Below are 27,607 nucleotides of genomic sequence, written 5' to 3'. Positions count from 1 at the left end.
CGTGCTACCGGCCGGGCCGGGAGGAGGAGGAAGAGGAGGAGGAGGAGGAGGAGGAGAGCGAGAGCGGCGGGCATGGCGGCGCCCGCCGCGCTGCAGAGGAGCGTGGTGTCCCCTGCGGGCAGGCACACCGCCTCCCTCATCTTCCTGCACGGCTCAGGTGGCTGCTTCCCCCCCCCCCCTTCCCTCCCCTGCTACCCCGCGGCGGGGCCGGGGCTCGGTGGGCTGCCGCTGGCGGGAGGCCGCCCTCCGCCCGCGGGGCCGGGGTGGTTGCCGCCGCCGCCGCCGCCTCCGCCGCCTCCTGCGCGGCGGGGCCCTGCCGGGAGCGCGGCGGTGCGCGGGGCGGGAGCAGCGGCGGTGGCGTCCCGGTGCTGCGTGAGGGAGCCCGCGGGGCCGGCCCGCCGCGGCTGGAAAGCGAGGAGAAGGGGGGGTGTCAGGTGCCCGCGTCCTCCCTGCGGCTCTGGCCACCCCCGGGGACAGTGGGGGACCTGGGGCCGGCGAAGGAGGAGGTGCCGTGGGCAAAGCGGCGTGTCTGGGGGTGGACTGGGTGTAGCGTTTGGGCCTCCCCGGGCCTGAGGTGGGTCCGTGGGGCGCGTTTCAGGTGCCACCAGCCTGGCTTTCTTTGCCGTGAGAACAGATGTGTTCCAGAAGAGATCTTAATTTGTCCCCTCTGAGGGTGGCCACGTGCGAAGAATGATTTTCATAATTAAAATGGCTCTTGGTGTTTTGAGGATCAGACCGAGAGTATTGTTGTCGCCTTTTAAAAGACAGTGTTAATAGACTGACTTCTCTCTGTTCAGAAGGGTGCTAGCCGTGTCCAGACTGGCTTCATGGCCACCGTCTGAAGAAGGTAGTTACCTTCATCAGTGACCAGTCTGAGGGAAGGAGGGGAGAGTGTGTTTTGTTGGGGTTTTTTCTTAAAGGTTATTTCTAACCTGTTAAATAACAACAACAAAGTCCACATGACTCAAATAAAAAAAAAAACCACCCCAGAACAAAAAAAAAACCAACCCAACAGCAAAAACCCACAGTACTCGTAGGTCTTTATTAGATCAAGGTCTTGGGAGTTAATTCCATTGAGATGTCCATGTGCGCATGGCAATGTGCTCAACTCTTTCAGTGTCTTTCTATTAGTTTTACTTTTAGCTGATGCTTCTACTTAGTTTAGCAAAGATGTATGTGCTTATTAAATTAGTTTCATTTTTATATCTAATTTTGGTTTTCTCAAGTTCTGTGAGTTAAAGAATGAAAGAGTTCATAAGATGCATTCAGCCCTCTTGTTAACGCTAATGCCTTAATGCTTGAGGAAATAATTTTCTCTCATGTTGGAGGAGTAAGGGAAGATTATGGTTAGAGGTTGATTCCACATGTGGTTAAAGTACTCTACAATTTTTTCATTTTTGATATGATTTCATTCGTAATGTTTGCAATGGCGAAGTACAAGGGTGCTTTTATTTGGTTTTGTTTAGCAGTTCCACAGAATAGAATTTAAAACAGAAGTAGCCACAGTGCCGTTGCTGTGGGCTGGCCTGTAAACCTGAATTGTAAACCTTCTGCAGCGCTTGTGATGGAAAGTGGCAGTAAATGGCATGAATCCATTTTGTTCGTAATGCTTGCTCCAGACAAATTATAACAAGTGGAGAATGTAAATACAAAATGGTATAGAAAAATATTAGAAAATTCCCGGTATGGTACATCAAATTTAGGTAGAGGATCCATTGGTAGCTGAGCAGGGAAGGCAAACGGACATAACAAATGTATAATAATTTTTTAGACTTAGGTTTACTACTTTGCATGTTATAACATGCATAGAATCATAGAATTGTTTAGGTTGGAAAAGACCTTTAAGATCATCAAGTCCAATCATTAACCTAGCACTGCCAAGTCCACCACTAAACCATGTCCCTAAACACCACATCTACACGTCTTTTAAATATCTCCGGGGATGGTGACTCAACCACTTCCCTGGGCAGCCTGTTCCAAGGCTTGACAACCCTTTCAGTGAAGAAATTTTTCCTAGTATCCAGTCTACATGTTACGTGTTGTTAAGTTCAGACTTTGCACAGAAAGAAAATTTGGAAATTCAAGCTATATTTGAAAGGAAAATAATTCATATTTTACTTGACGGGGGAGAAAGATAATATTGCTGCCATCGGTCTGTTTCAGGTTCGTAAACAGACTCAAAACAGAATTGTCTGTGCATTGTTTGCTTCTTTTTAATAGTGTTCAGAAGAACGTATAATGCTAAAATCTAAGAACAGCCTGAAAGACAAACCTTTCGGAAGGTTGTTGGGTTTTGTTTGGCATCACAGTCTACTCTCTTTCACCCTCCTGGAAACTGTCTGGTGTATATATGTATCTTTGTTTGAAAGGAACACGTGCTGTCTGCATAAGAATTCACCCTGTATATCTGTTCATAGCACTTCAATCTGCAGGGGTTTTGGCTATAGGCTGAGTTGGTAAGACTAGGAAAAAACACATTGAGAGTCAGATCTCAACTAACTTTCAAATGGAACTGTGGCATTAAGGTTTTTGAGGAGCCTGCCAGAGGTTTTAACCTCAACTCATCTCAAGCACTTTTACAAAACTTTGGGAGTATTTGATACTTCCCCTAAAGCCTGTGTGTAATATTAGCATAATTAAATATGAAGATCCCTTTTATTGCTTTCGACTAGGTTTTGAAGTGAGTTAACATAAAACTTTGTAGTAAAAGTAATTGTCTTTTCTAAGGGGAACAGCAGGTATTTTATCACACTTCTTAAGAAGTTCATCAGTATTTTTTGTTTATTGCTGTTATCAGCAAATAAGGTAAGTTGCAAGTAAGAGGTAAGGCCTTGTGCCTGATTAGGAGGTACTTAAGCTGTTGGATGTAGTAAGAATTTCTTAAATTTATGCTGTGGGACTAGAAGTTTTGAGTCCATCTTCATTGGAAAGGGGATTGAGGTTATTCTAGAAAGTTCTTTTTTAGGATTTGGGGGATTAACTTTGTGATTTAGAAATTAGGTCAATCTGGTATAAATATATTCGGCATTGTATAGTTTTCTTTCTAAATGTATAGAATAATTCTTGTTGTACACTTCTGTGTGATACAGGTGACACTGGCCAAGGAGCAAGAACGTGGATAAAACAAATTTTGAATCAAGACATGGCTTTCCAACATGTAAAAGTAATTTACCCAACAGCTCCTGCCAGGTATTGTTTAATATATTTTAACTCTAGGATTAAATTATTCCAGTACCATAAAATACACTTGTGAATGTTGGTACATACTGTCATAACACTACATCTTTCTCATCTGTATTCTTTTTGGCAAAACTGGAGCTCAACAGTGCATTGCTGCCCAGGGACTGTGATTTTAAGTGGTTAAGACTCTAAATGGTTAAAACTTCACAGAAGTCATAGTCTCTAATTCAAATTCAGGTATTGTCATCATAGTACCTTTCCATCTCTTTGATATAAATAGAAGATACTCCAATGTGTGTTGTAATTTTAAGTGGTTAAGACTCTAAATGGTTAAAACTTCACAGAAGTCATAGTCTCTAATTCAGATTCAGGTATTGTCATCATAGTACCTTTCCATCTCTTTGATATAAATAGAAGATACTCCAATGTGTGTTGTAATGACAATATAGAGCCATATTCTGGATCACCATCCTACCTATATTAACTCTCATAAATTAACCACTAAAATATTCTGTTGTACTTAATGCCAGGTTTCAGTTCTGGAGGTGGTCAGTCTTTTTGGCAAGTAGGATGTGAAAGATCTTCAGCTGCTGGAGAAAGGACTGGGAGTTTAAATTTACACATTTCTTCTAGTTTGAATCCTGACCCAACCGTTTCAGAGAGAATTGAGTTCAACATTTGCTGTAGACACAATTCTCGTTATTAAATGACACTGCATGTTCAGTGGTAGACCAGAAATATAGATGAAAAATATTTACCCCTGGGAATTTGAAAGCAAATGAAGTTAATGAGGTCAAACCTAAAGGCTAAAAGTTGGACACCTACCTCCATATTTAGCTATGTAAAGACATGGCCTTATATTTCAGAGATGTTTAATTTTTCTTAATACAAAATCATTTTTAAGGTGTCTGTGGCTCTAAGTTAGGAAAATGTTTCCTTGAAAGGTAATGGGGCTTAAGTTTCTTTCTGAATTTGTGTGTAAGTGTGGATGAATGCTGAAAGGAAAGGGAAATTGTGACATTCTACACGGACTTTCGAGGTACAGAGGTTTGAAAAAAATTTTCTTGGAGGGTATAAACAAGTATAATAGCAGATTTTGTCTGGCACTCGCTAATATGTGGAAAAAAAACTTTCCTTGACTATGTATTTTTATGATCTACTTAGGCAGGAAAAGCAATTGAGAGATTGCAGTGTGAATGTACTCACTGTGTTACCGAAAACTCAAGCCTGTGAGTGGAAGTCTTTGAAGCAGTGTGTTTTGGGTTAGTAGGTAGTGAATGTGATTTTCTCTAAATAATGTGCTTATCACTTCATTGATGACAGGCTAAAGTGATGCTAGAGTTATCAGTGGCACATCACACATACTGACGGGCTCTATTTCTTCCCTATCAACACAGCAGGGAAATGCAGGAGGTTTTGCTTCCCTGTGAAACGCTCTATCTTCACGTGTTATATGCAGCCAGAACACTTCAGACCACATCTGTTAGGCCAGTGCTTCACTTTTCCATCCCACTGCACTTCTGGGGTCCAAGCCTTTTCCTGTTAGTTTTAGTTTATTTGGATAATTACAGCTGTAAACTACGCATAAATGATTAACCAGCAAGATCTCCTGACTCAAATGAGTTGCATTTATGGGGAATTTGTTTTTATCTTAAGTCTTTGGATTTCAGTACTTTGGTAAACAGATGGGAAGATACTGTTGTAATTAAAGGATGTGAATAAACAGTTAATTCCACTCTTATGCCTTTTTAAATTGAGGTTACTCTTTTTCTTCTCTAGAGCAGATAGATGTCATGCATGAGTTGATTCAGAAGTGATTTTTAGCAAAACTGTGAACAGTTGTATATTCAAAGAATAAAAACTACCACAGTATTTGTCTTTGACTGGCAATATGAAGTACGCTTGGGAATATTAGTGTTGCTGATAAGCACCATTAGCTGACGTAGTGAAATAAAACAGATGCCCTTAAGTACAATAATGTTTGCCACTGCAGCAACGCTGAAGTGAAGTTGGTGAACATACATATTAGTGGTTGAAACCGAAATAGCAGAAGCCTTTACAGACCCATTTCATGTTGTTTTGGTATTAAAAGTCCAAAACACGCTACGCTTTTTGAAACATTTGTAATGGTTTCTCTCCTTTCTTCCACAGAAAGGAAAAACAAGGCCTAAACCATCCAAACTTGCATGGCAGACATTAAAATAATTGTATCTGCATTATGAACTTGAATATATGGTCTGATTTTATGTGTGTGTGTATGTATATATGTTTTGATAAGAATTCCAGATGCTTCTGGCACCAGTGGGGGAATTCAGCATCCTTGATAATGAGACCTATAGGTAGATGGTTATTGGTGTGCAGATATGCTGAAGAAGGTCCTGATCCAGTCTTTGATTGTGTAGAGACAGAGTGACATGCTGGTGGAAAGCTACACTGATGTGAGTGAGAGTAGAGCCTCTGTGGGTGGCAAAACCTGCCACTGCATTGTCAATTATAGGAGCAGAGTGCAAAGCTTGCCGGCAGGTTTTTACACTGATGATGAAATCATATAAAAGCTTGAAGCTAGGCAAGACCATACTAGGATTGCTTGGCTAATACGCTCTTCTGGCAAAATACTGTTAATGTGGATGTAGTTCATACTCTATAAACTCCTGTCTTTTCCAGCATAACTTACCACATACACATTGAACGCTCTTCGTCAAAGTAGCTATGCCAGTAAAAGCAGGTTTGACGATATAACTGCAATGCAAGAGGCTTTGGCAGGATAAACTGCAGGTCAGGAATACCTCTTCACGTTTTTGATGGATATAATTCTGCTGAAAGGTCTGTAGACTAGTCTTGTACATTCTTCACCTCTATTAAATAGATGTCTGAAAGGCAGTGGAATTCACACTTTTTAAGAAAACATTGAATTTTTTTTTTCTTTGTGGAGGATGGATGGGGTTTATATTTACATTTTGTTTAGATTTTTATCCCAGTCACTGCAATATACATATTTTTCATTTACTACAACATCAGAGGTTCAGACATGTTTTGATTCAAGAGTCAATATGTTTGAAAATTATTTTGGCAAACTAGCCCAGCATATAATCTGGAAGAATTCTAAAAACATGTTTTCTGGCTTCATTAGCATTGATTTCAGCAAAGGCTAGAGAGGGTACTTCATTTTAGAGGCAAAAAGCAATAGAACATTACTGAACTATATTTTATAAAACTGTTTTTTACTATTCTCTATAGGTCTCTGTAACATGTTACACTTTTTAAAAAAAGATTTACTTTTCTTTAATAATTTTTGTAATGTGCAGGGTCTGTGTAGAGAATGATTGCCAGATGTTCCCCTGGCCAGGTAAAGTGTTTGCAGCACTTTGTCACACTCATCCCCTGTCACTTTTGGAAAGTCCTGTAAGTGTCATATTTGGTTTTTTCCTGAGCAAAAATAACAGAACATAGATAGTACAATTTACTATTACAAAAGAAAAACTTGCAAAATCTCTAAGTAAAATATGTGGATTTGAATTCTCAGTGGGATGTAGTGAGAGTAGTGGCACCTGAATTATTTGGAGTATGTTTGGAAATTAAATGCATGTAGCTGGGGCATGCAAATTTTGCTTTACAAATGAAAATTTTTAGACATTGCTTAGAGAGGTTTTGTTTTTTCTCTGCAATGTAGGCAACGGGCATACTTAAAAATTAGTATAGAACTTTTCTTCTTTTAACTTTTATCTAGCCTTATTTCAAGGTCAGTGCTTCTGTACATAGATTAAACTTGTTAAACACCACAGAGTTCTATTTCTTCTCCCTTGTAATGCTAATGCATATCTTTAATTAAAAAAAAGAAGCTCAAATTGCAGCCCTAGCAGCTGATGCAATCCCAAAAGCCACGTCTACAGTAATAGTTTTAAAGGAAAGGGTTTCCTTTTTCCTTTTTTATTTGGGTCAGGATGGCTACAGCTTTAAATACTGTTTCAGCTGCTACAACTGTGACTTAAACATTAGGTTTCTATTGAGTTTCTAAATCAGAACTGAATACCACCCAATATAACCTTCTCTCTCTCTTTTTTTTTTTTTTTTAATAGAAAGTGATAGTTTAAATTGGCATTGCAGGAGCTAACGTGGTAAAGTTAAAACCATTTAGGCTCCTTGTTTTAATAAGTATACCTTACCTTCTATAATTCCCTTAAAAAATCTAGGTCAAAGATTCTTTGCGTTGTCTAGCATTCCATTCTGACAGTCTTCTTTTGCAAGTCAGAAAGTAAACTATAAATACTTTTGGGGCTATTTTGTGGATCTTTTTGACATCCACTCAATGTACCTTTCTGTGGCCAATAAGTGTCTATGCAGAGTTTGTTGTCTTTTTTTTTTTTTTTTTTTTTTTTCCCCCCAATTTATTCTGATTTCCCTTGTCTCTAAGTATGGGGCTGGTAAGGACTGCTCAGCATTATATGGACTGGTACTCCATCCTTTCACCTAAGTTTACGTCTTTTCTCAGCTCATGGATGGAAATGAGTTTCATCTCATCGTAGTCCCCATTTGGCTATATCGCAAAACCACCAGACAGTTTGGCACCATTCAGCTACATTGGCAGTCTCTGCTTGTGAGAGGCCTAGGATTGGAAAAGCAGCAGGGGTACTGCAGGTCAGACTTGAGATGGATTGGCAGAGCAGTGTAGGGGAGCATGCACAATGCCTATCATACTATTTTTGGCTCAAGGAAATGTTATTAATCCTTCACTTTGGTAAGCCCTAACCTCATTCATAAATTTAACACAAAGAAGTCTTTTTAGAGGAAGTTTGAGGGACAAATGGAAAGGGGTTTGGTTGGTATCATGGGGTGGTTCTTTCATCTCCTTCTGTAAGTAGAAATTTAACATATTCTGCATAATAATGATAGAAGCATGCTTGGATAAACTTCATATTTTCCTTTTATTTCTCCTCTTGCATTAGGTGAGGAAAACATGGGTATGCGTACATGTAATGCTTACATCATATACTAAATACTAGGTGGAATGCAATAAATGCTTGTCAGAGATACTTTAGTCATGCTTGGCAAAAACAAAGTAGAACATGATGGCAATGATCTTGGATTTCTAATCCCTTTAACAACGTTGTATTCTTATACGTCCTTCCTCTTGTTTTTATTCTCTCAACCGTCTTCCAATGCAGAAGAATCAGACACAGTGGTATTTATATGGCCCCTCCAGAAAGCAGTTGTGGTGTTCTAAGTTATGTGTTGTTCTGTGCTCTTGCTTTACAGCCTTTTCAGAGGTGTCTGCTTCGCTAGTGTCATTCATCCATCCACCCTCAGTGTTGTTTGCAACCAGCTTGTGAAAGATACCACTTTGTATCCCAGAGTGTCTTTCAAACCCTGTAATGGAGAACTGATTCAGATTGGACCCTGGTTTGCCTCTTGCCACTTTCTTCGAGTGAATTCATAAAGCAGCCACTATTAGCTGGTTGCTGAGGAACTGGCAGTGTGTAGAAAAGGTAATTTATTGCCTTCTCAACCATAACATTATTGCCGTTTCTCTGATTAGTACAAATCCCCACAAATTACACCCTCCCCACCCCCTCCTACCCTCCCCCCAAACCAGTTGAAAACCAAACCAACAAGCCAACAGAAACAAAGAAACAGAAACAAACTCAAAATTTGTCCTGCTGAGTTTTGTGTCAGCTTCTCTTGTGGCTTCTTTTGTCTTGAATGAATGAGATTTGTCCCAAGTAACAGAACCTATCAACATAGTATTTCTTCAGGTAAACATTCACTAATGGTTCGGTTAGCTCTCATTTCAGGCAATATACATCCAGAACAACTTTCAAAAGCATTTGCATGTGGTTGAGTGAACAGGCACAGCCTTTTCTGAGGAACAGCGAAAATTACTCCTCATGGAGATGACTCTTGCCTTCCTTTTTCGAAGTATACTTCCAAGTTTTAAGCTGTTTGAATTTCTGACACATCTTATGCTCTGTTACCGTACCACAAAGCTTCATTATTAAGCTATGTCGAACCTCAGTTTTCACTTTGGATATGCCTTGGACTAGAGCTTTGAATTACACTTCTGATTTGAATAGGTGGATTCTCTGCCTTCCCCCGCCTTTTCTTTTAAAATTCACTTTCCACTTCAAGCAGACAGTGGGATTTAAAAAGTAGAATTATGAACTAGATTTTCTATTGCACTGTACTAGTATCAGTAGTGAGGTTATGCTCGGAGAGAATTTGGGACTGGGGAGTAACTTTGCTTTCATTAGAAAAGCCTGCCATCAGCTTTAAGAGAGTCAAAACTTGCTTCTAGAATCATAGAATAGTTCGGGTTGGAAGGGACCTTTAAAGGCCCAACCCCCCCTGCAGCGAGAAGGGATATCTTCAACCAGATCAGGTTGCTCAGAGCCCTGTCCAACCTGACCTTGAATGTTTCCAGGGATGGGGCATCTACCACCTCTCCGGGCAGCCTGTTCCAGTGTCTCACCACCCTCAGCGTAATACATTGCTTCCTTATATCTAGTCTAAATCTACTGGTTTTTTGGTTTAAAACCATTACCCCTTGTGCTGTTGCAACAGGCCCTGCTAGAAAGTTTGTCCCCATCTTTCTTATAGGCCCCCTATAAGGCTGCAGTAAGGTCTCCCTGGAGCCTTCTCTTCTCCAGGCTGAACAACCCCAACTCTCTTGGCTTTTCTTTATGGGAGAGGTGTTCCATCCCTCTGATCGTTTTTGTGGCCCATCTCTGGACCTGCTGCAACAGGTCCATGTCTTTCCTGTGCTGAGGGAAGGCAGGCAGGGTCTCACCAGAGCAAAGCAGAACTTAAGCAGTCTGGCAGTGTGCTCTGTAGATTTTCTCAAAGGGATGCACAGTCTTCCAAAAGAGACCATTACAATATCTCATTCGACTCTGCCTCCTAACTGAGAGGAGATGGGTTTGGGAAGGAAGCAAAAGTGAGAATTTAAAAAAAATTTTGGATCTTTCTTTACTTGAATCTTGAAGCCTAACTTCACTACAAATTCCCAGTTCTGTCTGACATCTCAGGAAGTTCTGTCTGGAACTTCGAGAAAGCTGTAAGCCAGCACCAGTGGTCTGGGTTTTATGTGACTGCATTAGCAGGGTGATCATAGCGCTGAACGTGAAGGCAGTGATATAACTGTGCATCAGTAGAAAGTTTTGGGGGAAGAATATTTCCTATTTATCGGTGTGCAGTCTGCTACTCTTATGTTTGTTATTTAAAGCAGCTAGCAGTGGTGGCTTTTAACTTAAAATGTTGGACAGGGACAGTGATTTATTGGATAAAGAACAAAAATACCTGTAGTTTTATGTGAATCGCTATGCTAATAGCATCATTTTGGAGATAGAATTTGGCATGGTTTTGGATCTGAACTTGAACCTTGTGTAGCATCATTCGGTTGCTCTCCACTTCTGTTAACTTCAGATAATTTCAAGCTATTTAGCACAATTCTAAACATGATTAAGAAAGTGTAGAGTATATTACCTATGCTCCAGGAAGGTGGAAGAAGATGGTGTTATTTCTTCCTGCTTTCATTATATTTTCATTGTTAGTACGTAATTCACATTAGCAGAAGCTAACCTATCTTCAGTTTGTGAAAACTTGAATCATCTGTATTACTTTGAAATTTTGCAGTGAAATCAACAGTGAAAATTACTTCTATTTGAATACATGTTTTAAAGGTTGAAAGGATGATAAATACTTACAGAGGTATTACAGGATTTTAAGACATTCAAATATTAGGTGTGTAGGAGCTTCCTGAAACTGCAGTCTCACGCAAGAAGCGTATGTGTGAGAAAACAATTGTAGATCAATGCACTCCCCTAAAAAATAGGACCTATAAAGTAATCGGAAAACATGGTCTAGACTGATTTGAGGATGTTGGGAAGCATTTTAAAGATTCTTTTCCTTGGGTTGCCTGCAGTTTCTTAAATGCTGTTTGATATTAGCCATGTATCTTTTACATCTTCTTTTCTCTTTCTGTTTTGTCCTGGTTTCAGCTGGGATGTAGTTAACTGTCTTCCTAGTAGCTGGTACAGTGCTATGTTTTGAGTTCAGTATGTGAAGAATGTTGATAACACTGATGTTTTCAGTTGTTGCTCAGTAGTGTTTAGACTACAGTCAAGGATTTTTCAGCTTCTCATGCCCAGCCAGGGCACCTGACCCAAACTGGCCAACAGTGTATTCCATACCATGGGACGTCCCATCTAGTTTAGGAACTGGGAAGTGGGGGGGGCAGGGATTCGCCGCTTGGGGACTGGCTGGGTGTCGGTCGGCGGGTGGTGAGCAATTGCCCTGCGCATCATTTGTACATTTCAATCCTTTTATTACTCCTGTTGTCATTTTATTAGTGTTATCATTATCATTATTAGTCTCTTCTTTTCTGTTCTATTAAATCGTTCTTATCTCAACCCAGGAGTTTTACTTCTTTTCCTGATTTTCTCCCCCATCCCACTGGATGGGGGGGAGTGAGTGAGCGGCTGCGTGGTGCTTAGTTGCTGGCTGGGGTTAAACCACGACATGTTTAAATGTTAAGAATTAGTTCAATTTGTAGGAAATTGTGTTTAAAATGTCTCTTAAAAATGGGTGCAAGTTTGGATGTTGGATATACTCGAGAGAGAGGGTTCTTGATTTTTGTTTTCTTGTACGGATTTGAATCTTTTGTGTGCTCCAGAGCAAGCAAAACAAAAACACACACACCCTTTAAAACTAAACAAACAACAACAACAAAAAAACCCACACAACTTGGGGGGCTATATATTTTCATTCTGGGTTTCAACAGCAACGCATTTTGGAGACATGGAGCTTTATTTTTAGTATCATTTAAAAAAGAGATAAAGTGAGGCACCGAGGAAAAAATCATTGGGACTACAGGTACGAGTTTTAATTAAACTTAGGAAAGCAAAAAATCTAAACTTAAAGCTGACCATTTTGTCTGACACTGTCCTTAACTGACCATGCTGATCTTACCGGATGCACTTTTCACTCCACTCTGTATTTCTTTGCTTTTGTGTATTTCAGTCCAGCCTCTTGTGTCACTGTAACATAGGGGATTTTTTTTTTTTTTTCTTTTGTGGTTTAATTGTATGAAAAAATTTTATGCTGTATTCTTGGAGCTGTGCAGATGGTTCCATGCCAAACATATTTGTTTACCGTGGTAATGTCTGAGTTGTAGTGTGCCAGCTAATAAAGGGATTTATTTAAGGAACAAGGTGAATGACTAAAACAGATGTGCCAGTTGGGTGAACCATTAAAAGAATCTTACTTCTCAGCTTTATGTAAAGGTTATTTTTAATGCATTTCTGAGAAATCAAGAGCGGTTGCAAGGGTGTTTTTGAGACAACTGAAAGCATCTTGTCTGTTTGCTTCGGAGTTCTTTTTATGTGGGCTTGAGACACATTAGTCTTTCATCTATCTTATTGAAGAATTTGCAAAGACAGCAGGTGAAAGTCCTGAATTTTGACATCTGATCAAGTATTATAATCTCATCATGGATTTTGTCCTGTTTATAAATTGTATGATTCTGTATTTCAGTTGTGGGGAAAGCTGTTTTAATATCTCTGTAATGTAAATAGAAACTTCCGTAATGTAGTACAAATATGTATCTTCATTCCCTGGAAATCCTGGGTCAACCTGCTGTAATAATACTAAAACCTTACACATCTTTTCTCACAGAAATATAAGGAACTCTGTTTTTGCTAGAAAATTAAGCATTCTGGCTGCTAAGCATTTTAACCAGGATTGATGTAGAATTGTGTGAGAGAGAAGCTAAAACCATGAATTAAATGCTGTTTGCCCAAGCACTTAGTCTGTTGTACATCATATCATCCAAGTGACTTCCAGAAACTCCACTGATTCTGCTGTTGTTGGTACATGTGACTGGAATGTCTCCTCTTAGAAGTTGACTTTTGTGAATTAGAGATTTGTAATCTTGTTTCTTAGGCATTGATCAATTCATTTGGGAAGAATCCTGGAGACAGTGGTAATGCTAAAGAGAAGTTAAAAAAAAACACCAAAACAAAGAAAGCAAAAGCATTTTAATAACATTTTTTAAACTTGGCTTTAGCTTGGAGTGTACAAAATAATTTGTTAATTCTTGTGCTTAAGTATATGGTCTGTTTTGAACTATGCAAATGAGGGGCTACTTAAGACACACACTGTGCTAAACTTGACCACATACCAGTATGCCATTCTGAATAACAGTAGATTTTAGATAACTTGTTCCTGAAGCTGTGCTCAAGAAGATGAAACAGTGTAGTCTGTCTGTCTGTACCTATCTGTTGCTGTTGTTTGCCCCTTTCTTTATATTTGGCTCACCAGGTTTTAAGTCATGGACTTTATTTATTTCATGGCACTGGACAGAAGAAAATCTGTATTCTCTCACTTTTGACATGTGTGACCAAGTAATGCAAATAATTTACTGCCTCTTGTACGCTCATACTAGTGGCAGTATTTCTGGTTTAGAAATAGCCATTTACATATGTGAAGCCTCTCTGGTATTAGTGAAGGCAGAATTTGTTCCTTCATTAAGAATAATTGAAATAGTGGCTTTCTCATTTTAGGTTAGTTGTGTTTTTGTTTAATTCTAGTACTGAAAAAAATCCAGAGAGCACACAGAAGTCAGTGTTAGCATTTTCAGTGGGTTCCCATCCAGACAAATTTATCAAAGGCTGTCTGTTAGTAGGCTAGGCAATGATTGTAATCTGATCTGAGCTCATCTGAGCTTAAGTAAAAATGAAAAATGTGCCCCCTGATTAAGCATTGCAATTAAGGATTTTAGGGGTCTTGGTTTTGAGATGAAGCATCAATCTCATAGCAGTATGTTTGGTATTAAATTGTAGAGCCATTGCAAAGCAATTAGATCACCTTTCTTGGGATTTCAGGGCTCTATTCATCTTCTTTATTTAAAAACAAAGAAAAGGCTGCTGGAATTGTAGCTTCCTTGATTATTTGAGGTTTGGGCAGCATGTTAAAGCACTTAAAATACTAATCTGACAACACAGTAGTATTGGGGGGGTGGGGGGAGTGTCATGTCTCTAATTTGTGTCTGTGTACCAATACAGTAAGCACATGGCATTTCTTTCAGTTATTTTTTATGAGATACCTGCCCCATTAAGGTGAGGATGGCTGTATTTATTTAAGAAAAAGAAAAATTGACAGAAGGAGAAAGTTTTTGTAAAGACCTAGAGGTTCATAATACCTATCTCCTGTCAATTTCAACAAGAATAAGACAACTGAATCCCATAAAGTTAGCTCCTGCAAAGCTTTCTTGTTTAGCAGTTACTTCAGTTTGTCTTATTCCAAAGTTGATTTAAACCCTAACTTTGTTTAAGATTAAGAATGTCTCAACAGAGTTAAGATTTAAAACATTTAGCTGACCTGATCAGCCTTGACATTGAACTGACTGAAACTTGCATTTTACAAAACTTCCAAATGCTGCCTTCATTCTTGAAGGACCATGTTTTGAATGCAAGGAAATGCAATGTGACTGGATGTAAATTGAGTTAGACCTGGAAGAGGTTCCTTCTTTTCCTTTGCTGGAGAGATACTGAATTGTTTTTAACACGTATGCTGAAGGCTTTTGATCTTATGCTTGGTTAATCATTTGTTTTCTTTCCTTCCACCATTCCAGGCCATATACACCTATGAAAGGAGCCTTTTCCACTGTGTGGTTTGACAGGTATAAGATCTCTAATGACTGTCCAGAACACATTGAAAGTATTGATTCTATGTGCCAGAGACTTACAGACTTGATCAACGATGAGATTAAAAACGGCATTGCAAAGAATAGGATACTAATAGGTAAGAGAAACTTACTTTTAATGTGTTTATTTTAATGGTTTTTAATTGTTAAGGGATCATCTACTTGAATTTACTCCATCTTGAAAGCTTGTAAGCATGCCTTAAAACTGCTGAACAGCCTCTTCAGCAGCCAATCCTCAAGAATATTGAATCATTATTTAAACCTGTTATAACATGGGGAATGTGGCTAAATGTAAGCAGTGTCCTCAAAAATGTAACTTTAAACTGTTTTTATTGTAAATGGTAATTTGTAATAGTTATTTAAAATGCAGAGTGGGCAGTTATTTACTTCAAAAAGTACATATTTTTACTGTTTCCTTTTAGCCCTTTTTTAAGGATGGAAAAGTATGCTTTCTGAAAATGACTTGTATTTTGAAGAGTGGAGATGTAGCATATAAATAATCATGAGCTTTTCCTTACTGCTCTGATCATTTTGGGTCAAGTTAATTCATGGGGAAAAAATTTGCATGTTACACATCACTAAAGATTAACACTTGATAACAAGTGAAGTATTAGCTGTCATAGTTCATATGTGTCTATATTCCTGTCCCTCCTAATTTCCACAAATTTCCAGTAACTTTTACAGTACTGCTGTGAAATAGATAGTGGGATATTGAGGCAAGGAGTTGAGGGCAATGGAGTAGCCTGTGTCGGAGAGGGAATGAGAATTCAGGAGTCCTTGGCTCCCTGTCCCATCTGTAGACCACAAACTATTTCAGGTTGGGGAAAAAACTCTTAGTGTGGGAACTTACAAATTTATGGCCAACTGAGTCATGCCGTCAAAATCCTGCGTGGCGGAGCCACTACCATTCAGCCTACGTGTTTTCTTGGTCCAGCCCCATGTTGCTCTTTGAAGGCCTCTGTTTACTTTCCCTTTCTGGCTCATCGCCCTGGCTGCAGAATGCATTGTTTTGGATAGTTGTCAGCACAGTCTCTTTGATCTGTCTTTCCTGTGTTATACCTGCTGGCTTGGAAACGGCTGAAGAAATGCAGGTGCTTTTCTGTAGAGTGAGCTGGGAGATGTTCTGTGTACAGATCCAACTTGCTACTAGGCTTTTCTCCTTTTTCTGTAGCCTTCAAAATTAGAACTGAGAGTTCTAATTAGTGAGGCTGCAGAGTATGAAAGTTCTTTTACAAGTCATAAGCAGAGTAAGGAAGTTGGTATGCACCAATTGTCTCAGCCTGTAGATTCTTTGGAAGTCCCCATCTCTGTGTGTTTGCATTCCTCATCTGTAAATCAGAAATAATTATACCTATTTTCTCACTCTTGAGAGCTGTGGTTTCAGGCTTCTAGAATAAGGCACGGTTTCCTTGCCTCTGTGACAGACACTACATGCATACATCCTCACAGTTGAATCTAATATTAGTGCAAATAGCAAAATAAGGCAGCCCTGAATTAGCTCCATCCAAAGTGCAGAAGGGGACCCATGTGGATGCAGAAGAAATTTGCTAGTGGAAAATGAACCCGTGTCACTTGTGGCTGCACAAGATTAAGTGTTCTTCCCCAAGAACTTTGTGCCTTCTCTGCACTGGTTTTGATGATTAACCAGTGTGTGATACAGTGGAGAATGAAGCTTAGAGATCGTGTAAGGTTTCTGTGCATAAAGGTTAGGTGTATTATCAGTCTGAGTCAGTCTAATGTGACATTCTTAGTTGTTTTAGATGGGACTTGGTATAAATAATTGCCCATCTTCTAGCATTGTTTCTTACAGGAAATGAAGAATTCTTTAAAGGTACCTGGCAGCTTTATAAAATTTTTGATCAAAAGAAAATATGAGATCAAGGTTTGGTTATGAAGATGTAGTCAGTATGTCTACACCACACTGTAATGTCCACTAGAAAAGGAGAAATGAGTGGCCTGAAATTTTTCTGAGTTTGGGAAAGATTGGTGTACAGGAGATAATGGAAGATATGGTCACTTGCTTAGAACGTCAAAGAACTAAGTCTTGTCAGATCTTTTCAGATTTCTTTTTGAAAAAGTCAGGAATATCCATCTGGTACAAGAAGAAGAGGCTTGAGGTAACAGGTGGGGAGCAGACAGTGGATTTGTGACTGCTGGTACCGTAGAGTTGCAGGAGGCAGCCTTCTTGAGGTGAAGGGAAAAATAAGACAATTATAGCAGAGGAAACCATAGTGAAATTTTGCTATGAATATTTCCTCAGTGCATTCAGTGATGTTGAGTCATGTTGGAGATCCATAATGGGAATACTGGTACGTATCTTATTATGGAAAGTGGAGACAAAATAGTTGGGAGAAGAGACTGGAGGACTTGGGAGTATGAGGAGCGGTGGGGGCCTTTTCAGGTGGGTCACAGAAGCCAAGAGAGCAGAGCAGTTGCATGAAGAGGTAGTTACAGGGAATTAAATGGATGTTAAAGGGTTAAGGAGAACTGGGTTGTGGGACTGTCTGTTTTGTAATGAGTGGGAGTTTTAATGAGTGGAAAGAAAACAAAATGAGTATGAGGAAGGTAACAAGATTGAAGGTTATGGTTTTATATGGAATAGCGGACTAGAAATTACAGGCTGAGGATGAGTGTCAGATATTGTTAGATGAGGGCAAGCGAGGTGTTAGGCAAGCAGGAAGGTGGGTAGCTGCTGACAGCTCAGAGGTGTGGGATAAGAAGGCAAGATCTGAGGGAGCACTGTGCAAAGGAGAAGGAGTGGGAAGAGAGGGGAAGCAGGAGCAGGCTCTCAAGCAGTGGAAAATGAGAAGCCCAACACCTGGTGTTCTGGGGGATGATTCTCCTTCTGGAGCCATTCAGACTTTCCACAAGGCTCAAGATTGTGGGTACAGTAAGATCATTTGTTCTGAAAGAAATTATAGCCTGCGCTGTTTGTTTAGGTAGCACAGTTGGCTCTGAAATCCACAAGTGGCTGCTTGTAGGGCAGAACTCTAAAGCTGAGGATGGAGTCCAGGTTGTGCAATGCCACTCCTCTTTTTCTATATCAAGAAAAATATTGGTGCAGCCTTGTTTTCAATAGCTGCTCTATGAATCTAATTCTAAAGAATTAAATTACTTTATTTACTGGAGGTAAATGAAGTCTTATTATTAAAACCTCCATATCAATTTAGCATAACAACCAGCACGCAGTAGTACACGGCTCATCTACCCATTCCTATTTCCTGACAGTTTCATGAGTTCCTTTCCTATTAATACAGAAGTCTTTTGAAGGAAGTAAACCTTAATGAGCCAGGAGTCTATTTCCCCTGACCTTAGAGGAGGAAGGAAGGGAGACTGACTGCAATATATAATTATTCAAAGATAATTATATCATCCCCAGAATTTGATAATGGAAGTCACTCTTTAGCCAAACATTCTTCTTGAGTTACTCTTACTGGTCTTCCTGGCTAAAGCGCTGCTTACAAATAATCCTGCAAGTAGGTTTATATTGACTTTGGAGATAGAAGAGGATGATAAAATTAGTCAAATTCTGTCACTTGGAGCTTTGATAGTATCCCTTCTTAAAAACTGGATGTAGTCCTTCTTTATAAATGCCTGAATTCATTGCTAAATTAGCTAAACAAGCAAATAACCACAGTTTGAAATGTGGGACAATCATTTCTTTTTCTATTTAAAGCTGAGTTTTCAGGTGGTGGTGGTTTTGCTTTGTTTTGTTTTCTTGTGTTTGGGGTTTTGGGGTTTTTGGGGGGATTTTTTGGTTTGTTTTTCGTTTTTTGTTTTGTTGGAGTTTTTTTAACTGCTTCCATAGTGATAGTGCACTACAAAATACTCCACTTTGTTGAAATCTTTGACAATTTCCACCTATCTTATTCAAGAATATGTAAGAAGCTATTGAAAGAAATGGCCACTTCACATTTGGAGCTTTCCAGTAGTGCTCTCTTCAGTCAACTACACTTCAGTGAAAGGCAGTCTTTTTGTTCTCTTTTTTTGTTCTTAATTTAGCACTGCTTTCCTACTTTTACAGGTCACTTTTTGTGTAGTACAGAAATGCTGATCCAAGCTTGTTGGTCTCTGCCACCTGTAGTCGCTTGTGTAAGCAGCCAGTGAAAATAAACTTTCCATAACAGTCCTGTAGATTTGACTCTATGCCAAAAAACACATGCATGATTCCTGACCCCTTGTACTGTAACAATAACACAAGACACACAACCACTTTTTGTTTATTGCTAGACTTCTTACATAGCTACTGAACCATGGTGGAAGTAACATGAAAGCTCTGTGTTTCTTGTAAATATTAGCATTTCCATCTCTCTCAGTGTGTGTGAGAATGGGATGAGAAGGAAATATCTTGGCTTTGGCATTGCAGAGAAAGAGGATTCTGTAAATATGGGAAGATTAAAAAATCAACAATAAATCGTTAAAACGTTGGGCAAACTATTTCACCTACAGTCTTGGTATTTTATGTCTTTGGCTTCTAAGCCTTTTGCTGTCACTCATCCTATCTTGTATCTTCTGTCTTTATTAGGAAAATGTTGTCTTTCATTTAGAGTCACTTACTATCTTGCTCTCACAAAGTAAATTCATGGTTTTATATTGCTGTTTGTCACTGCAGTTCAAATGAGATTTATCTTTCTTTATCACCCATTATGTGGCTTTGTGGTTTATCTAAATGATGCCTGTGAGATGCTGGGCTCAAAGCAGTCCTGTTAGTCCATCTCCCCCATAATACCAGCAAACATTTCGTTAATTTTCAGTGCGTCAGTGTAGATTTGCATTGCATTTGTACTTGGGGACAAATGTTTGCTCCTCTTGTTTGTTTGCACCTGAACTGGCCATTTATGTATCTTTTGGATCTCTACTACTCTTATACTTCCTGATGCACAAGCAAGAGACATTAACAAATGAATGTTTCTGTTTCCTTCATAAATCATTCAGTAGGAGGTACAAATGCTAATAATTTTAACCAGAGAGTAGGATCCACCACTTGTCACTTTGTTTCCCAGCTCTTGAGGGTGGCCACATTAATGTATCTAAAAAAGAGGGTCTTTGAAAGGTGACACATTCTCAGTTTTGATCTGCATGGTGAATGACAGGCTTAGCAAATGACAGTGAAGATTAGGAGTAAATAAGGCTCACAGCAGTAAAACCAGAACCAATTCAATCTTGATATTGTCATCACATATTATCATCAGCTAATAGCTTTGGGAAGAAAAGAATTATAAAGTGAATCGAATTCTGATCTTTTCAGCCTTAGCAGAAACTCTGTTGAAAACATATGCTTATTCATCTTTAATAAATGTCTGAATTCAGTGCAAAATTAAACGGATGGATGGGCTTTTAGAATGCTTTGAGAGTCATGTGTAAACATGCCACAGGGTGCACACTAACCTATGCTTTCTTCACAGTTGTGCCTACAGGACCATAGAAGACTGAGGCTTAACAACATTTGCTAATCCATCTTCATGTGTTAGTGCAGGTTCAGTTCTTTAGGCAAATCCTTACCATTGCTTTTCTGACTTACAAAAGATCTCCGTTAATGGAAGGTTCACAGCTTTCCAAGGCAACCCATTCCTGTGCTTCGCTATTCTTCAATTTAGAGAGCCTATTTTCTAGTTTCTTTTCTGTGATTCAGTTTAAAATCATGAATACCATGAGCATAAAGAATAGGTTATTCTCTTCCTTTTTCCATGTTATGCCGTTATGCTGACTGTAAAAATGAAAGGTAAGTGTTGTGCTGTTATCCTCAGAAACAACTGAGAAAACACACTAGGTAAATAAAGCAAGCCATAGATTTGATAGAGTAACGTCATAGTAAAAATTGATTTGAGACTTTTTGTGGATTTTATCTTTCTTTTAGTGCTAAAAATCATGATTCCTTAGGTACACACGTTGGGTTCCCCTCTTACTACCCATATCAGTTGAAAATAAACCCATGACTGGTTCTGGTTTTACTGCGAGTTGATACGTTAGAAACTATTGTATACTTGTTTTTACAAGAAAGTGGTAAAACCTGTACCACTTAAATATGCATTTCAAAATGTGTTTTGGCTGGGGAGAAAGTTGGGTAGCAAATCCATTCATGTTCCTAATTAGAGGAAGTGGCTGAGCCACCCACGGGAAGTTGGCTTTGTTCTTGTAAAGACCTCAGTTACTGAGTAACAAACAGAATAAAAAGGCTATCAAAGGTGGAAACGAATCATTGCAGTTCTGCTAGTGTGTAAGGTTAGTGTTTAGTGAAGTTTCGTGGATAGATTAAAAAGAGAAAATGGCTGCTGTGAGGAAATTCACTTGAGACAAAGTACATGTTTGAGCACTTACACAGGAGCAGTGTTCAGGGAGTTCTGTGGAGAAGGGAGTTTGCTGTTCCACTGGCATTTGTCCTCTTCGCTGATACTCATATATGAATGCTGTTAAATGTATATAATACTTCCATTCATGGATGAAAAAGGAAGAAACAAAAACAGAAAGTCAGCTTCTTTGCAGATGATGTGTAGAACAAGGTTCTGCTGTTACCATTAGTAGAAGGTAAATCACAGAACGTCCCTAGGGAGAGCAGAAAGTAAACTGAAATGTAGCTTTAGGGAAAAATTCCTGATGACAAACTGATTAAAGTAGCTCTTAAGTTGAAATATCTAAAGAAAAGAGAAATTGAGAATGAAAAATGCTGGGAGAATGGACAGAAAATGAGGCAAGAGTATGTAACGTATTGTGATGATAACAGAATGGGCAAAGACAATTTCTGACTGTGCTGATGTAGCCTTATACAGTGGAAGAGTGTGTGTCTGTGCACAGGCATTCTAAGCTGTAGCATTCATCTCTTGCCACTTTGTTACCAAAGCTGTACTGACAAATTTGAAGAAGGGAAGGGAAGATGAACAGCTACTAGAGAGAAACTAGTGAAGAAATAGTGTTTAAAATAAACACCCCCAAACCCACCCCTACACCCAAATCCGAATCCTTATCTCATCAAAGTCTGGGGCTTAGCTTCTCCTCTTCCTCCTTTGGTTCTGTGCTTTAATGAAACAGTTTCTTCCTCCACCACTCAAATTCATGCGAGAAGAGCTCAAGATCTGTCTCTGCAACTAGCAGAAGATCTGTACTCAATGCAGATGGCAGAATTCATGTGTTAAATGTGATTAATAACTAAAATTTGTTTCCTATGGCTGTGATTTCTAGTGTGGAAAACAGCTTTGATCACGTTTTAAAATTATACTGGAAAGACCGAAAAAGTGATCTGGTTTGTTGTTTCCTAAGTCCATAATCACTATCTAGAAAAAATTGACTAAGGCATTTCACAGTCAGATCTATATGACTTGGGAAGCAATCGGCTATGTCAAACCTGTGTGTGTTAGAGAAGTGTGTTTTCCGTAAAGGAGAATGAAAACCTAAAGAGCTTTCTGAACTCAGGAATAGGTCATTGCAGGCACTAAACAGGAGCAGGGGGAGAAGGCAGAGTTTTTAGCATTCTCTCATGCATATGGGACATAAGAGGGAGAGACTAAATAAAGAAATCTTTGTGCCAGAAAATAAAGTTGGTCATTTTCTGAGATACAAACCCAAACATTGTTAGACCAAATACAGAGAAATGAATAAAGCTGAAGTTTGACAGTAGGTAAATATTTGGTTTCCTGAACTCAATATAATGTTGAAGTGTCATCATGGACCAGATTATCATTTCAGACAGATACAAATGAGGAGCAAATTAATATGAATCAAGATCTTTAGCAGAAGTGAGCTCAAGGTTTTATACAAACACTTTGATATTTAAAAGGCTCCTAAGGCCATTTACAAGCTCTGGAAAGAAGGTTTTATCACTGAAAAATGGCTGCTGAGATGAGGGTTTCTGTTTTATTCAAGCAGGAATAAATTACATATGAGAAATTCAGTCTCTGTTCACTCTGTGTTACATCATTGTATGGCTGGGGTTACCTTAACATAGTTACAAATGATATTCCAGCAGAGAATGGTGGTTTTTTGGTGGGTTGGGTTTTTTGTTGTTGTTGTTGGGTTTTTTTAGTAAAGTATTGCATGGCAGTTTCCTTCTGATTCAAATTCTTTAATTTGGAAGTGTGATGATCCTGTGATTTCAGCAGATCTTTCTCAACTAGCAAAGCAAGTTACAAGGAGCTTTCTTCTCACTGTATTGCCTAGAAACCAGCACTACACAGATGCAGATTTGAGGCCATAAATGTGTACTTGAGTTAAGTTTCTTTGCAACTGAAAGAAAAGTGCTTTACTTAATTGAGTCTGGTTTGTATGTGCTTACATTTTCACCTGTGCATAAACCTCCTTTTTAAGGGAGGAAAGTTAATGCAGATAGTTAGATGCTTTCCTGGTATCCTGATCATTGTAGAGCCAACCCTTTTTAACTGTTTTGAAGCATTAATCACAGATCCCTTTAAAAATAGATAAAAGGGGGAAAATGGAAGATGAACATACTTTTTATGTGAAACCTAGTGGCAAATTCTGAACTTCTGTACATACCCTTTGTACTTCTTGGAAGTATATTGGTCTCAAGTGAATGGCTTGCTATTTTCTGCCCATCTAAGGTTGAAATGTTGCTGTGTCATTTTTGATATTGATTAACACTCATGACACAATCTGCTTAGCAATGCTCTGAGGTTTACGTATCCTGTATGCTGAGGTTGGTGTACATAAGCATACTTGTACTTTTGTGTTTTGCTTACATTCTGTCACTTCAAATGTGTTTTGTGTAATATCTATACCTGCCTCTTATTTTTCTTTAATCCAAAATTTTTGAATTCTTATAAAAGGTCTTGACTGAGCATGTCTTTTATGTGTTATGTCAAATTTACGCTTATACTGAAATACTTGTAATCAAAAAAAATTGTCTCCAACTACAAGTGCTTATTCTAATTGTTGTTTCAGAAGCATTTACTATACGGCATTTACTCAGAGATTGTTGTGGTATCAAGTGATAAACTTCAGGTTTTCCCCTGGAAAACTAAATTTAAAGAACTAGTCCTTTGTATTACATTTGCTCATAGTAGTATGAGCCACATAAAAGAACCATTACCTAATATTCTTCTAAACAGAAGGTGACTGCATTGTCAAAGACTGCTGGTGAGTAATTGCAGATAGTGTTGCCAGATGGTGACTAACTGGGTACAAAATTTTAGATTAAATCATTTACAAACTAGTAATGAGTTTTCAATGCAGCTTTTTCCCCTGTATTCTAAAATACTTAAAATGGACTTCATTTTATATGTGGACAAAGTATATATGTATTTATTTGTAAGCAAATGCAAAATGGTCTCTTAAAGTGTAAGTGCTACTTTTGGGGTTTGGGGATGCCAGCGTCATTCAGGATGATCAAAAGGAAATGAAGAAGTAAATGATCAGATTCCACAGAAGAGAAGAAAGGAAACTTCAGTGCAAGATACTGTTGTTTACATAGTAACTTTGCATAGCTGTTGTATTCTATATACTTTCTCAGAAGGCTATATTTTCTCTCTCTTTGAATGTGGGGTCAACGGTGTTGAATTTTTGTGATTACTATGACATGCAATTTTTTTTTTTCATTGTAGCATTCTTTTACATGTGATGAGAACATCTCTGATAGGAAATAGTGATGCAGATGAAAGGCTTGCAGTAGTATTTTCAGTATTTTTATTTTTGTGAAGATACATTTATTCAAAATTAAAGGTGATGTGAGCTCTGTGAGTTTCTAAGGTGTGCTCTGAACTTGTTTACCACATCCATTCCTACTTTTCTTCAATTACCTTTGTTTCTGAACTGCCACTAGGCACTTAGACATGCTACATTTAACTTTGAACTGGTTAAAGATTGATTCATAGGGTAAATAGCAGGTCCTGGCTTTATTTACCAAAGATAAATATCAGGGTATTATCAGGCTCTTGGGTGCATAGCTACGGGATCCCAGGTATATCTCCTGGTTTTGGGATACAGCTCTCATAATTCAGTTAAGGACTCTGTTTGAAAAAGGAAAGCAAGACTCCAGTCTTCGACATTGTGTGGTCTTGCTCCTTCTCCCTAAGATTCAAGTTCTGTAAGTCAGGAACCTGCAGTTACTGCTTTTGGCCATAATCGTCTCTTAAGACTACAAAGTGACAGTAAGTAGAAAGAAGAATCAGAAATTCAGCAGAAATTCTGATCAGGAATTCATCAGAAATAAAAAAATAATGTTGTGTGCGTGAAAGAAAACATTTCATGTCTGGATTATTCTAGTGTTTTCAGGAAAATTCCCTACACAAATCCAGCCAAATCTTCCAGTCATAACATGGGACAGAGCGTGAGCTAGAAGGGACCTGCTGGGACTTGCAGATAAACATGCTGGAAGAGGATTCCCGCTTAGGAACAGTCAGTCCATGACCCAACTAATATTTACAAAGTGCAGTGTTTTCTGCTTCTGAGCTTGTGCGCACCAGAGATTTCCTGTGTGGTCCAAGGATCCTGTCAAGTACCAAAGTTGCAGGGTGTCATTGGGCTCAGTTTTGGTGCTGCAGTGACACTGCTTCCTGGCTGGGTTTTGTTCAGCACCCATGTCAAACTTCTGCATAGCACAGAAGTCAACCCCAGAGGGCTTACGTAGCCCTTGCAAAAGAGCCATTCCCATTCTGGAGTCTTATTGTAATAGCTTCAAAAAGATAACAAGCTGAAATGGTTTGGTATTTTGTCTACTATTTTTGCATTTCTTCTTCAATCCCTAATTCATCTCTTGTGTGTGAAAAGGTCTGGGCTCAGAATTTTGCAACTAATTAACACCAGTTAATTAACACCAATTAACATCTGGCACAAACCAATTGTATCACCAGTACCCTGGATACAAATGCTGCTCCAAGTAGAGCTGCAGTCATAACCTTTCTGCTGGTTGCCATCTGTGCTAGAAGAGATTTCAGCAGCAAGTCATTCTTCACTCTAGTCATTATCTGGATACAGTCAATATAATAGCCTATGTACTGTGTCCTTGTGAAGTAATGCAGTAGTCTGGATTTCTTTCCTAATGAATAAACATTTGTCATGTAAAAATCATCCCTGAGGAATTATCTCACGTAAGGAATTAGTATAGCTGAAGAGACATACGGAATACAGAAGGCCGTTAATTCAGAGATCCTGTTAGAGCTCAGGTAGAGTACATTGCAATCGTACCCTACTTATTTTATATCTTAAGGTGAAACAACAGGAAAAAAAACCCTCAACCTCTATGTACTAGTCTAATGTGGTGAATGTGCATTGATTATGTGCAGTAGTGATACAGATCTTTCATGTGTGAATGCTACTAGCCTAGGGGAGAAATAAGTTGAATAAAAAAGCAGTGAGAATTATCTGTTCATAGAGTTTTGCTTTGTTAATGTCAGAGAATATATGGCCACAGTGTTCAACTACCTGGTAGGGACCATGCATGAATGGCTTCTAAAGTAATGGCATTTTGGCTGATTTTTTTTTTCTTCTCTGTCAGTAATGAATTTTCAGCAGTACTTTAGCTATCCAACTTCTTAATTGAATCATGCTTTGATTTAAGGTGATTGTAACCTTTATGTTACTCAGGACGTTTTTTGATTGCATTGTGTATAAAAGAAACAAGTCTGAAGATAAAAATAAATTGCATGCTCGGTTACAAAGACATATAGCAAAATCCAATCTTTGTTTCTTTTGTTGCATCCTAGGAGGCTTTTCGATGGGAGGTGGAATGGCAATGCATTTAGCATACAGGTTTCATCAAGATCTGGCAGGAGTCTTTGCTTTGTCTAGTTTTCTCAATAAAGACTCTTCTGTTTACCAGGTGAGTGTGTGATAGACTTTACAGAAAAACTAGTTAGCTAAAAGAAAAACACGATAATTAAAAATTGAGTCTAGCGTGTTTATTCATCTGAGGCAATTGATTAATATTCTAAACTTATGACGTTTCCTGGAAATAGGTAAGCAGACTATTAGGGAAGTGAGGCTTTAAAGCTGTCTTTACATGATATTTTATTCCTTTTTTGCACAGACAGTACAATTATTTTATTCAAAGTAAGTCAGATCAGAAGGCAGATTAACAAATTAAATGCTTTGCATGTTGTCCTTAGTTGTTAGAACTCCATGTAGCTGTAACCATTCTTTGAAAATTTGTGATGAATTACAATACTCATGGGCTCCATCTGCTGTCATGAATTTTTTCTATTTCTCTTATTTGGAGAGGGATATAGACCTTAAAGTAAACCCTATCATTTGTCAAGTTAGCACATTGGAATCTGAAGTGCAGGGTTTTTTTCCAATATTTCCTTGTTTCCTTTTGTAGAGATAGTACAATATGACCACTAAAACGCAGGTTAATAAATGAAATGCTATGTAAACTGTCACCATGTAATTGTAACTATTCTTCTAAAATTTGTAGTGATGTGTCTGACAGTGTTTCTTCTCCATCCAGGCTTTGAAAAGAAATCAAAGTGTTCTTCCAGAATTATTTCAGTGTCATGGAACTGCTGATGAACTAGTTCTCTACTCATGGGGTGAAGAGACCAACAAGATGTTAAAGTCACTGGGAGTATCAGCATCACTTCATACTTTTCCAAACCTTAATCATGAGTTAAGCAGAACTGAAATAGAAAAACTAAAAACCTGGATTGTAAAGAAATTACCTGTTGAAGCAGCAAAGACAAACGAATAAAAGAAGATGCAGCTTTCATATACTTTCTGATTTTTGTGATTTTAAGATCATGCATGGCATGTATATGGGTGTCCTATATACGTTATATAAGCAAGCTTCAC

The 27,607-nt window shown here is 38.6% G+C and overlaps 1 protein-coding gene across 2 annotated transcripts; it reads left to right on the top strand.

The window, feature by feature from the left end:
• On the top strand, positions 1 to 27,524 carry LYPLAL1 (lysophospholipase like 1). Of its 2 annotated transcripts, XM_069800110.1 has the most exons (5): positions 1 to 157; positions 3,090 to 3,189; positions 14,804 to 14,973; positions 26,524 to 26,639; positions 27,267 to 27,524. In XM_069800110.1, exons 1-5 carry the CDS (start codon positions 73 to 75, stop codon positions 27,504 to 27,506), a joined length of 711 nt encoding a protein of 236 aa, XP_069656211.1. In that variant the 5' UTR covers positions 1 to 72; the 3' UTR covers positions 27,507 to 27,524. The 2 variants fall into 2 exon arrangements, with proteins under 2 accessions (XP_069656211.1, XP_069656212.1); XM_069800111.1 differs by lacking the exons at positions 1 to 157; positions 3,090 to 3,189 and adding an exon at positions 6,485 to 6,582.
• The last annotated feature ends 83 nt before the right edge of the window (positions 27,525 to 27,607 follow it).

The sequence above is a fragment of the Haliaeetus albicilla genome, chromosome 13 (genome assembly GCF_947461875.1).
Source record: "Haliaeetus albicilla chromosome 13, bHalAlb1.1, whole genome shotgun sequence".
Classification (NCBI taxonomy): domain Eukaryota; kingdom Metazoa; phylum Chordata; class Aves; order Accipitriformes; family Accipitridae; genus Haliaeetus; species Haliaeetus albicilla.
This window is presented reverse-complemented; position numbering and strand designations above follow the sequence as displayed.

What these genes read in the sequence shown, in the direction of transcription:
- LYPLAL1 (XM_069800110.1), top strand. Translation starts at nt 73, where the DNA reads ATGGCGGCGCCCGCCGCGCTGCAGAGGAGCGTGGTGTCCCCTGCGGGC. An exon ending in AAAGAATAGGATACTAATAG is followed by an intron (nt 14,974 to 26,523) that starts GTAAGAGAAACT and finishes GTTGCATCCTAG; the next exon opens with GAGGCTTTTCGATGGGAGGT. An exon ending in AAGACTCTTCTGTTTACCAG is followed by an intron (nt 26,640 to 27,266) that starts GTGAGTGTGTGA and finishes TTCTCCATCCAG; the next exon opens with GCTTTGAAAAGAAATCAAAG.